This window comes from Capricornis sumatraensis, chromosome 2, assembly GCF_032405125.1.
Source record: "Capricornis sumatraensis isolate serow.1 chromosome 2, serow.2, whole genome shotgun sequence".
Taxonomy (NCBI): domain Eukaryota; kingdom Metazoa; phylum Chordata; class Mammalia; order Artiodactyla; family Bovidae; genus Capricornis; species Capricornis sumatraensis.
In genome coordinates, this window is record NC_091070.1 from 111,222,152 (window position 1) to 111,234,861 (window position 12,710).

The following is a 12,710-nucleotide window of genomic DNA, read 5'->3' on the forward strand; positions in this document are numbered from 1 at the left end:
TTTGATGTGTTTTATGTTTACTAGGTTAAGCTCTATAGGGACAAACTGGTTGAGGCTTTTCTGCCACACTATCTAAACCAATCCAACCAAAGGAACCCCTTTCTCCCTCTGGGGGATTAACTAAGTTAATACTCAGACATCTACCTCCCATATCCTCTACCTTCTGGGACTAGCCCTCACTTATCTATCACTAGCAGAGGAAAAGAATATCAGAGATACATCACAGAGAAAATATCAGAAAGACTCAAACAAGAGATCGATGAAGGGAGGGAGAGGGGGAAATTAGATGTCATAATCAACATTCTATTTGCAGGTTAGCCATACAGTAGTTAAGAATACTCTGGGCCATCTGCTTTTGAGTTCCAGCTCTGCCACTAGCTGACTATGTGACTGAGCAACATTACTTAACCTCCATAAGCCTTGATTTCTTCATTTGTGAATGTGGGACTATCTTACATGGTTAAGCATTTAGTGTGACGATGGACATACTGTAAATAAGTTGTCAGCAAAGCTGGCTATTAGAAATCATCATCATCATCATTTGAATGATGCAAGAAACTTAACTGCAAGGAAAAAAAAAAGGTTAAAAGTAATTATTGGGACTTCCCTGGTGGCTCAGTGGCAAACAATCTGCCTACCAACACAGAAGACACAGGTTCCATCCCTGATCTGGGAAGATCCCGCAAATACTGAATGAAGTTCATGTGCCCTAGACCCTGCGCTCTGCAACAAGAGAAGCCATCACAATGAGAAGCCTGCACACTGCAACTAGAGAGTAGCCGCTGCTCTCCACAACTGGAGAAAAGCTCCCGCAGCAACGAAGACCCAGCACAGCCAAAAAAATCGAAGTAACTATTAATATAAGGTATATATTTATACTAAGGCACAGATAGGAGAAGGCAATGACACCCCACTCCAGTACTCTTGCCACCCCACTCCAGTACTCTTGCCTGGAAACTCCCATGGACAGAGGAGCCTGATAGGCTGCAGTCCATGGGGTCGCGAAGACTCGGACATGACTGAGCGACTTCACTTTAACTTTTCACTTTCATGCATTGGAGAAGGAAATGGCAACGCACTCCAGTGTTCTTGCCTGGAGAATCCCAGGGACGGGGGAGCCTGGTGGGCTGCCGTCCATGGGGTCGCAGAGTCGGACACGACTGATGTGACTTAGCAGCAGCAGCAGCAAGGCACAGATAATGACAAAGAGATATCAGAATATGAATACAGGCTGTGTGGGATTAAGACAGTTCATTCAAAGAATAAATGTAAATTGTATGAGGGATGAATGGAGGGTAGTCCTGGGAGCTGCATGTTCAGACGAGATGGAGTTATTTACTTTCCTGATGCTAGTATAGAAGACTTCCCCTAGGAAGTAGGATCAATCTGTAAAGTCAAGAAAGTCAGCATTTACTGAACATGTACCATGTGCCTAAGACTGTAATAAGTTACAAGTAATTAAAAAAAAAGAAGGATAAGCTATAACCCCTGGCCTCAAAAACCCTACAATCTCATTGAAAGGGTTATGAATACAATATAAAATAAATGATGAAATTCCGAAGTGCAGACTATAAGTTCAATAAGTGCCCACAGAAGGGCAAGAGATCATGGGTTAGAGTCCTTGGTGAGAAATTCATGGGAACAGGGTTTTGGAGTGGGATGAGTAAACGGAGTAGAACTTGAAATAACGGATATTTCAAAGACAAAAGGACTGGGAGTTGGAAGCATCCCCAAAGATGACACTCCAGAGGTTCTGCTATGAGTAACCTGGAAAATCAATTCAACGTGAACCGAATGCCATAAGTCTGGTAATGCGATATTCGCTGAGGTACAGAGAAGGACAAGATCATCTCTATTCTCAAAGAACTCAAAGTGTCCTGACAGAAAACAAGGAAAATGAAACCAAAAAAGTTACCACTGACAAATGGTATATTACAGGGATAGTGATTCCAAAAGGGAATTTTAGAGCAACGGGACAGCAGGCACTGGACACAGGAGCTTCTGTGTGAATGATTTTCTAGAACTTAGAAAATCTCTGTCTGTACATCCTCAGCCAAAAGAAAGAAAAGTGAAAGTGAAGGTACTCAGTCCTGTCCGACTCTTTGCGACCCCATGGACTGTAGCCTACCAGGCTTCTCAGTCTATGGGATTTCCCAGGCAATAGTAATGGAGTAGAGATTGCCATTTCCTTCTCCAGAGGATCTTCCCGACCCAGGGATCGAACCCGGGTCTCCCACATTGTAGACAGACGCTTAACCGTCTGAGCCACCAGGGAAGTCCCTTAGCGGAATGGCATCTAAATCACAGTGCCTGATGAAAAAGTGAGCTGAGAGCCAGGATATGCTTTCAGGAGTTAACAGGTGAGCCGAAGCTTGAAGGGTTACGTAGTGACTGAAGAGGAGACGGCAACGTTGACAGAAAGAACAGCAAATACAATGACACTGAAATACGAGGGCATGACATATTTTAGGAACCCTACGAAGCTTCCCGTTCTCCCTTCCCGTTCCTCCACCAAGCATCGTCGGATAATACACAGGCTGACCAGTTCAATTCAAATTTAGATAAACAATAATTTCAAAATATAAGTATGTCCCAAATATTGCACACACGTTGGGCCTCCTTTCAATTCATCCCAGCTCGGCTCTCTGGTAGCCCACAACCCACCTCATTTCCGCCCCCGGCCCCCGAATTACCCTCGAGCAGGAGACGTAAAGCGTGAGAAATCATCACAGGTTTATTTTTCCTTCACTCCTATTTTTTTCACTCTCGGGTCTCCCGCCCAGGCCAGAGGGATGTGGCCAGAAGTTTGCTCCGCTCTAGGAGTCAGTCTCTCCCAACTGGAGTTGAGGCGGGGGAAGTACACGGCCACCGACAAATAACACACTTCCAGCTCTGTAGAAGTCCACCCTGAGCCAGCCGGCCCGGCAAGCGAAAGTCGCCTATCCCAAAGACCGGAAATCCCGCCTTCGCCGGAGAAGGAGCGGAAGCGAGACAGTCAGTGCAGAAGGTAGTTCTGCCGCAGGGGCCGCTGAGAATCCAGCCCCTGGTATTTGGCCGGAAGCAGGACGGGGACGGATCTTCCTGCCGGAAGTTGTTTTCGATTGGCCGCCTAGCTGATAGATGTGCAGGCATTCTGAAGCGAGGAACCGAAGCGAGGATTAAACATTCCGGGGCAGTTTGAGTGCTGGCAACTGAGCTGCTGTGGTGCCGTCAGATCATGAGCCCGACCACACACTGGGGAGATAAGTTCCTGAATCTGCGGGTTCCCCCCGCTGGGGTATTTGTTGTGGCCTTCCTTGCCCGAGTGGCCCTGATTTTCTATGGGGTCTTCCAGGACCGGACCCTGCTAGTGAGGTATACAGACATCGACTACCAGGTTTTCACGGACGCCGCGCGTTTCGTCACGGAAGGGCGCTCCCCCTACCTCAGGGCGACATACCGATACACTCCCCTGTTGGGGTGGCTACTCACTCCCAACATCTATCTCAATGAACTGTTTGGAAAGTTTCTCTTCATCAGCTTCGACCTCCTCACCGCCTTCCTCCTATACCGGCTACTGCTTCTTAAGGGGCTGGGTCGCCGCCAGGCTTGCGGGTACTGTGTCTTTTGGCTTCTTAATCCCCTACCTATGGCGGTGTCCAGCCGAGGCAATGCGGACTCGATTGTCGCCTCCCTGGTGCTTATGACCCTGTACCTAATAGAAAAAAGACTCGTCGCGAGTGCCGCTGTATCCTATGGTTTCGCAGTGCACCTGAAGATGTATCCGGTGACCTATATCCTTCCCATTGCCCTCCACTTGCTTCCGGAACGCGACAGTGACGAAGGTCTCCGTCAATCCCGATATTCTTTCCAGGCTCGTTTGTACGAATTCCTGAAAAGGTTGTGTCATCGGGCTGTGCTGCTCTTCGTAGGAGTTGCTGGACTCACGTTTTTTGCCCTGAGCTTCGGTTTTTATTACAGATATGGTTGGGAGTTTTTGGAGCACGCCTACCTTTATCACCTGACCAGGCGGGATATCCGACACAACTTCTCTCCGTACTTCTACATGCTGTATTTGACCGCAGAGAGCAAGTGCAGTTTTTCCTTGGGAATTGCCGCATTCCTGCCGCAGTTCATCTTACTTTCAGCAGTGTCTTTCGCCTATTACAGAGACCTTGTCTTTTGCTGTTTTCTTCATACGTCAATTTTTGTGACATTTAACAAAGTCTGCACCTCCCAGTACTTTCTTTGGTACCTCTGCCTCCTGCCTCTTGTGATGCCACTAGTGAGAATACCTTGGAGAAGAGCTATGGTTCTCCTGATGTTATGGTTCATCGGGCAGGCCTTATGGCTGGCTCCTGCTTATGTTCTTGAGTTTCAAGGAAAGAACACCTTTCTGTTTATCTGGTTAGCCGGTTTGTTCTTCCTCCTTATCAACTGTTCCATCCTCATTCAAATCATTTCCCATTACAAGGAGGAACCCCTGACAGACAGAACCAAATATGACTGATAAGCTCCAATCCTTCTGCGACTTGGATTCTGATTGTTCTGAATGGATCAGAGAGAGCTTTGGAGAAATTTTTTTGAACATCCTAAGCACTCTAGTGAAAGTTCAGTTTGAGCATAAAACTATTCCAACAAATTTTAATGAATGTTTGCTTACTTATAGAGGGCTCAGTAATTGAGTTTCACCCTTTGGGAAATCTCAGGACTCATTCATCCGGGACATGATGGGAAGTAAAGGTTCAGTTCAGTTCAGTTCAGTTCAGTCGCTCAGTCGTGTCCGACTCTTTGCGACCCCATGAATTGCAGCACACCAGGCTTCCCTGTACATCACCAAAATTCACCCAAACTCATGTCCATTGAGTCTGTGATGTCATCCAGCCATCTCATCCTCTGTCGTCCCCTTCTCCTCCTGCCCCCAATCCCTCCCAGCATCAGGGTCTTTTCCAATGAGTCAGCTCTTCGCATGAGGTGACCAAAGTATTGGAGTTTCAGCTTTAGCATCAGTCCTTCTAAAGAGCACCCAGGACTGATCTCCTTTAGAATGGACTGGTTGGATCTCCTTGCAGTCCTCTTGTTTGAAAATGGAAGGGCTAATGAAATAATCAGATACTAAAAGGTTTTTGTAGAAAGGATAGAGAAACAGAGTCAAGATATGAAATCTAAGCCAGTATTTGTTACAGTTATACTGTGGTACTCTCTGAAACTGTCTTTTATCCCCCACTTTTTTGTTCTAAGGCTTTCCTGGTAACTGAAAACTCAAAACGTTCCTAAAGTATAGCTTTTAGATATAAAGTCTTAAGTAATACTACTGAAGTTGGGAAAGTTACTTCTGTATTAAAAGTGGGGGCTTAGAAGATAAAGAATCCAAAGAATTTAAATTATAGTTATGTTTCATGTATTTGTTTATAACTTAGTTTTTCAGCACTTAATTCTAGTGGTATTAATTTACTGTTTGGTTTTATACAAAAAGGATTAAATTTAAATTCATCCGTCTTGGGACTTCCCTGGTAGTCCAGTGGTAAAGAATCCACTTTGCAATGCAGGGGACTTGGGTTTGATCCCTGGTTAAGGAACTGAGATCCCACATGCCACGGAGCAATTAAGCCCATGTGCCGCAACAAAAGAATGAAGATCTCGCATGCTGCAAATAAGACCCAGTGCAGCCAAATAAATATAAATAAATATATATTTTTAAAAAGATAAATTCATTCATCTTTAAACTTCTCAACATTTTAAAATAGCATCTTGCTTTTGATGTTTGAGGTCACATACTGTTATGACATTTTAGAACTCTCTTTTGTCTCTTTTTAATTTTCTAATCACTAGAAAAGACTTTTGATACAGAATATAAGTTAATCAAGTATTATCAGTGTTGTTAAAATGATTAGAGATTTTAGGTGATAAAAAAATCATTAATAGGCATTTACCAGCTTAAAAATACCTCACTTATGAAAATTTTATGATAGAAATGAAGACCTGCATAGGAGGCTCCTAAAAAGTATAAGAAGCATTCTAATAGCCATTAGTCTTTTAGACCAGGAAATTGATGGAGAGATTGTGAAAATGGGCTTTAGCCAGATTCACTTTCCTTATTACTCTTAATTTTCTAGGAAAAAAATGCTTTGTGAGTTTCAAACAAGCAAGCTAAAAAAACCCAACCCATCTAGACTGGGGACTCCCTAACACTCTAAATGTATTAGCAATGAGTGAGTTTGCTTTTATGATTTTGATAGTAAAAGATGAGTAATGTGACAACATTGTTCTTTCACTAAAACCAAAAAAACTGCAGAGGAAGTAGTATATTTCATGTCAGTTCAAGCCTAAAAATGTCTGAAAATAAGATGTCTGTAGACAGGTCATAATTAAGAATGCTATTACTGGCAGGACTTCTTCAATGGGTACCTTTTACAACCCACCATTAAAAAGAAAGAGTACTTCTCTGGTGGTTCAGTGGATAAGACTCTATGCTTCAGATGCAGGGGGCCTGAGTTCAATCCCTGGCCAGGGAGCTAGATCCCACATACCACAACTAAAGGTCCCATGTGCTGAAACTAAGACCTGGCAGAATGGAGCCAAATAAATATTAAAAAGAAGAAGAAGGGGAGAATGGGTGACTTTGCATGGGCTGCTGTTTGGATGAAAGTAGTGGAGAGAATTAATTGTTGAGGACAGAGACCTTTCTTGTAACAGTCTCATATGCAACATTAACCTTTGTATATGACTTTTCAATAGTGGCCTTCCAGCCATAGCAGTCTTACTTTTTTTTTCTTCATCCTTTTATAATAATAATTAAAAAAAATTTTTTTTCCTGGTAGAACTGGGAGGGAAAGGGAATCAGAAATAGATTTCCAACATCTCAATATAATTGGTTTTTTGGTATGTTTAATAGTCACAAGTGTATTTACTTATTCATTTCTTTTTTACTTTAACATTCTTTGTTGTGCCTTACTCTTCATATTTACATTGAAATTGCTAAATAATACTCTATCATATGAATGTTCACATTATAAATGCATCATAAGAGTAAATATTTTCCACATTTTAAATTACCTTAACATGCTTAGAAATCAGTGGGGTTCTGTTGGGATTTTGGAGGGAATTTCATCAGCAAATCCTGCCTTATAAGAAATTCTCTACCAAAGAACTACAGGCATTTCTTAGAAGATGCTGAAAGTGTTCTTTTATGCTACAAGTCATTTAGTAAATTAACTCAAGAAAAGATCTTATTTGATCTCTTGGGCTTTTAAATTTTTTTCATTTGTTTTTGTTTTTTGGTTTTGCAAAATTTCTTGTCTTCTTTTCATGTGAAGTCCTTTGGTTTCATTGTTAATCCTATTATAACACTTTAAAATTGAATAGCACTTCGGATTTTTTCCTATATAATACTTTTTGTTCTTATGCCACCCTTTAAGATCAATATACCCATTTATAGATAAACATTAATTATTAACATGTGAAGGATGCTTCTCAAGATGGTGTGTGTTCTAAACAGAGGGACTGCATGACTTATTTTCTTCTGTGTTTGCCTTAATGTCTTCAAAATGTGGTCCCTAAATATCCCTAGATAAAGTCCCTGAATTAGGTCCATTTGAAAGGACCTCTTTCTTAAAGCCATATTCTTCAGTTACTGACTTCTCATCACCTTGCTGAATGACTCTGAGTGACATAACATGGTTTCAAAAGCTTTGCAGTACTTGTCTTTTAGTTAATTCACTCGTTGAATATATTACTGAATATATTACTTCTCCAGCTGTTTTCTGTTGTGCCACCCTTACCTCAACCATCTGTGCAATGAGTAGAAATGGAAAAGATGGAAACCTTCATGTGGGACAGGCCTTAAAAGCAATTTCTTGTTTGTTTTCCCCCTCCTCATACCCAGTGCTTTACCATGAACAGTTTTAAACATTATCCATATGCCTACCATATTTAAGTTCAACAACTGACATTTTGCCATGCTTGCTTTATTTACATACAATTTTTTCCTGAACCACACAAAGTTGAAAACATCATTGAACTTTACCACTAAGTACATCAGCATGCATTGCGTAAAAATACTCTTCCTGTGAAACTATTATATTGTTATCTAATATAATTTTGCATCCTGTCCATTTTCAAGTTTCTCCAATTATTTTGTGTTTAATTTTAAAGAATAGACATTCTTGGATCTCAAAGATTCCCTGAAAGAGATGATAAATAATCCATAATTAGGAAGTTTGGATCTTTCCCTGTTCTTGAAAGCAAAGTGAGAACTAAGGGATTTACCTTCTATCAAAGTCGACTGAACAATTCTTTTGTGCAAATCTTTCTGTCTTCCTCCTAAGAAAATGCAGGGCAGTAATCATCCCTAATAAGGTTTCCAAATAAAAGATTACAGGTTTAGATTTTTTTGGCTGGGCCATGAGCCTTGAGGGATCTCAGTTCCCTGATCAGAGATTGCCCCTGGATCACGACAGTGAAAGCCAGAATCCCAACCACTAGGCCGCCAGGAATTCCCCGTGTGTAGATTCTTGATATCTACTTCTCTCTTCCAACAAGTGATTAACTGATTTTATATCTTGATGATAAGTTCTGGCTTTTCATGGCTAAATGATTCGGGGTACCTATTCTGCCATATGTGGTTTCATTTAATTTTCACAGCAACACTTTAGAATTGATATTTGTACTTCCATCTTATAGATGAATGAAGAAGCTCAAAGATTAAATGGCTTAGAAATAAATTACAGGGCTAGAATTTGAAGCATATTTTGCCAGACTACATGTCATAACCTTTCCACTATATTAGGCTTTGGGATTTTCCAAAGTGTCTAGATGCAACAGGTGGAGATTCTGGCAAAATAGATGAAACTCGGCACTACTCTCAACAATTGCCTTGCCAATCAGTTTGTCCTTACTCTTTTATTTGCTTGAGGGGCAGTTCTCTTGCAGTTGGGCAAAAGTTTATGTCATTCCCCAACTTCAGTGATTCCAGACATTTAATAACCCCTTCCCACGTCCAAACCCTCTCACCAAATTGTATAATTTCTTTGTTACTGCTGACTTTGTAATGTCCTTTCCCTCCATAGCCTGGTCTAAGAAGTTGATTTGCTGAGCCACATGTTAGCCTTCTGTTTATAAATCAATGATTTCCAAATTATTGTTAAATTCCTCTTGCTCTACAATTTACCTTCTGCAGGGTGCATTCATATGGTTAAAACTCATGTCCTATACTAAAAGTATAACAAAAGAAAACACAGATTTATATAGTTTAGGTTTAAATCCCAGTGTGTAACTTTGGACAGATTTCTTCTATCTAGATAAATTAGTTTTCCATCTGTGAATTGGGGATGATAATATAATCTTCATAGAATTGTTTGTAAGAATTAAATGAGTTAATATACCCAAAGTGCTTATGCCCGCCTAGGACAAGCTGTTCCCCATCACCTCCCCAGGTTTCACATCTGTTTACAAGCCTTTAAAGAAGGAACTCTTTTTAGAATCTAGACTTGTCTTTTTCTCCCAATTTACTAGAATATAGGAAAAGAACCTGGATTTGTATTAAATAATTGTTTTCAGTTCAGTTCAGTTCAGTCACTCAGTTGTTTCCGACTCTTTGTGACCCCATGAATCGCAGCATGCCAGGCCTCCCTGTCCATCACCAACTCCTGGAGTTCACTCAGACTCACATCCATCGAGTCAGTGATGCCATCCAGCCATCTCATCCTCTGTTGTCCCCTTCTCCTCCTGCCTCCAATCCCTCCCAGCATCAGAGTCTTTTCCAATGAGTCTATCTGTTAATATAAGCTATATTCCTTCTAATTATGATCTGGTTCTCTGAGAAGATAGTAGTTATGTGTGAGAATGTATGCACAGGTTTTTCAGATTTCTGGTTCTGACCTGACAGTTTTGTATTTGTGCATTCGTGTCATACCTTGGCTGACACTACACATTGGCGATTTGGCTCTAGCCCCTAAGTTACACAGCACTTCTTTTCTCCATTGTGTTGAGGGGTCATTCAAGGGTTGGCGTTATGTTGATGGAAGTACATGTCCTCTGTCTAGCTGAGAACCATCAGAATAATAGCGCAAGCATTTATTCAGTGCTGATCCAGGAGAACCATTCATTTAGTCAAAACAAGCATTCATATTCATTACCCTGAACAAAAACCAGACAAAATGGGAATATTTCTAGCTGCTCAGACACTTTGCTAATTGTTATGTCTGCTATATAAGACGAAATGACATAGTGACTATTTAAAGATAATTTGTAGTGTGAATATTTGAAGCTCAGTGATTTCACAAAGGGAGTTTTTAACCTTTGCTCTCCATCCTTTTGGTGATTATAGATCCAGGCATATGCCAAGTCTAATAATAGATGAGTAAGACAGGGTCCATACTCTTGAAGAGTTAACAGTAAAGACAGACATTAATGTAATAAATTCTATAGGAGACCTCATTAAGTTTCACAACAATTTGGTGATTCTTAAAATGAGGCAGTAGAAAGTATTCTTCTATTTCCATTTTACAGATAAGAAAATAGAGGCTAAGAAGCATGTGACTTTCCAAGACCAAACGGCTTGTTAGTGAAAAGAGTAAGTGTTCTGATTCTAATTCTGTATTTTGCAAGTCCTTCTTAATTCCGTATGGTCACAGGTGATTACAGTGAGAAACTTCACTTATTTACCAGCTGCTGTTCACATAACAAAGACCCCAAGTATCTTTTATGTGCCAGACATTGTTCTAAGCAATGTAGATGCGTCTCTGAGTGAGTGAGGCAAAGAATGTCTTCACAGAGCTTACAGTTTCATGGGAAGCAAAGAGTAAGCAAATACACGACTGTGGCGACTGTCACGAAGGAAAATTAAGCAAGCTAAGAAAGTAAAGAGTGACAGCAGTAAGAAGTAGGGGTGCTATTTTAGATAAAGTGGTTGCAGACGGCATCTTGAGGTGGCATTTTAGCAGAGACCTGAAGGGAGCAAAGCCCTAGCACTCGTGAAGCTCTCTGAAGAGTGTACCTTGCTGAGTGGAGGCCACTGAGACAGGAAAGAGCTTGGCAGGCTTAAAGAACACCAGGAAGGACGGTATAATGCACGAGAGTGTGCGAGGATGAACCAGAATTGCATGCACAGTATCCAGTAGAACACGAATGCTAGTTGAGAAATACAATTAACATTAGTATTTTTATTGGCCTGTAATAGAATAACTTGGAGCTCTGTTTTTCCTGACTTTTGATCACATGTTAATTTGTAAGGAAGATAATATGTATATTAAAAAAAAACTAATCTGAGCAGAGTTACAAAGTACTTTCACGTGTTATTTTGAGATATGAGGATTTTCTTGAATCTGTTGTCACAGATGAGAACCCTAAGGCTCAGAATATGCGCCCAAGGTCAGAGTTAGTACATAAGATAGGACCAGAACCCACATCTTCCAGAGCCGAAGTTACCACTCCTCTCTCTGTGTTACTCTTATCATTTACATGTGGACTCTAGAAGGCAGAAGTTTGGGGGAAAGTTGTCCAATAGAGCATTCACTCATTTAGTAAATTTTTCCTGAATTTGTTTTGTTCCATGCTTCGGTCTTGTTCCATGCACTCAGCTAGGCTGGGGGTGTGAGGATGGTTATGACAACATTCCTCGCTTCAAGGAGCTCACAGTGTCTCACAGAGGACACAAATGGAAAAGTGATTATAATTCAGTGTAACAATGGCAAGAGCAAACACACATAAAGTAACTGGAAGCGCTTCACTAATCCACCCATTGGACAAAGCCAGCACAGAACATGGTGCATATTAGTGTTAAACTCTTTAAATAAGGAGACCATTTAACTAAGGTGGTTCTAGAACCTTAGCAGCCTGCATGAGCAAGCTAAAACCTAAGCCTGTAAAGGTTAAGAAGGCCTTAACCGCTCAAACTGAAACCTAAGGAAAGCTGGTTACGGACAGCTAAGTAAGTTTTTTCCAAATAACGCAACACCTTGAGCTATAGCCAATCACAGAATTTCCTTGCTCTGCTTCTGCTTCTTCCCTGTAAAAGTCTTTCCCCTAGTTCCTGTAGGTAGGCTGCTCTTAACCACTTCCAGGTTGATCTGCCCAATTTGAATCAATTTTTGCTTATATAAGCTTAAAAAAATTAATTGCGCAAGTTTATCTTTTAGCGATAGGTTCTGAGATGTTTGTTACTTACCTGTTTTCCTTCCATACTGAGTAAATATTGGGGGCTGTCTTTGAAATTCCCTTGCTTAAGTCACTCAGTGATTAAGTACACTTTAGATTATCCTTAGCTTAGGCTCACAAGACCTTTTATGATGTGGCCCTGGCCTATGACTCCAGCTTCCTCTTGGGCCTCAACCCACCCTGCAGTCATACCAAACCACACCACCTCTTCACGCCTCTTCATCTGCCATTTCTTTGGCTGAAACGTTCTACTCATCCCTTTGTCTCTCTCACCAGCCCCTGTTCAGTTTAACAACGACCTTCATGAAACGTTCTCTGATTCAGTGCCCCTATTATACAGTGCAGATAGCATTGTGCAGTAACTTCCCGCTTGTGTGTCTGAGCTACCCAGACTGAGTTCCCCAGGGACAGTGATTATTTCTTAGTTAGTGATGTTATTTTCCTTGGGTGTTCCCGGGACCAAGAAGAGCCAAACAGCAGTAACACATGTCGCCGAGCTGTTGTGTGTGCCACATACTCTCCTGGGTTTGTTGAATTAAGTTGTACATGAATCTGTCAAGTGGGAACCAGGGATA

At 41.2% G+C, this 12,710-nt stretch overlaps 1 protein-coding gene across 1 annotated transcript; it reads left to right on the forward strand.

The window, feature by feature from the left end:
- Window positions 1-3,124: 3,124 nt before the first annotated feature.
- On the forward strand, window positions 3,125-5,623 carry PIGM (phosphatidylinositol glycan anchor biosynthesis class M). Its single transcript, XM_068965448.1, has one exon. The coding sequence runs from the start codon at window positions 3,218-3,220 to the stop codon at window positions 4,487-4,489; it is 1,272 nt and encodes a 423-aa protein (XP_068821549.1). The 5' UTR covers window positions 3,125-3,217; the 3' UTR covers window positions 4,490-5,623.
- Window positions 5,624-12,710: the final 7,087 nt, after the last annotated feature.

Coding starts and splice junctions, on each gene's coding strand:
- PIGM (XM_068965448.1), top strand. CDS start 3,218: ATGAGCCCGACCACACACTGGGGAGATAAGTTCCTGAATCTGCGGGTT.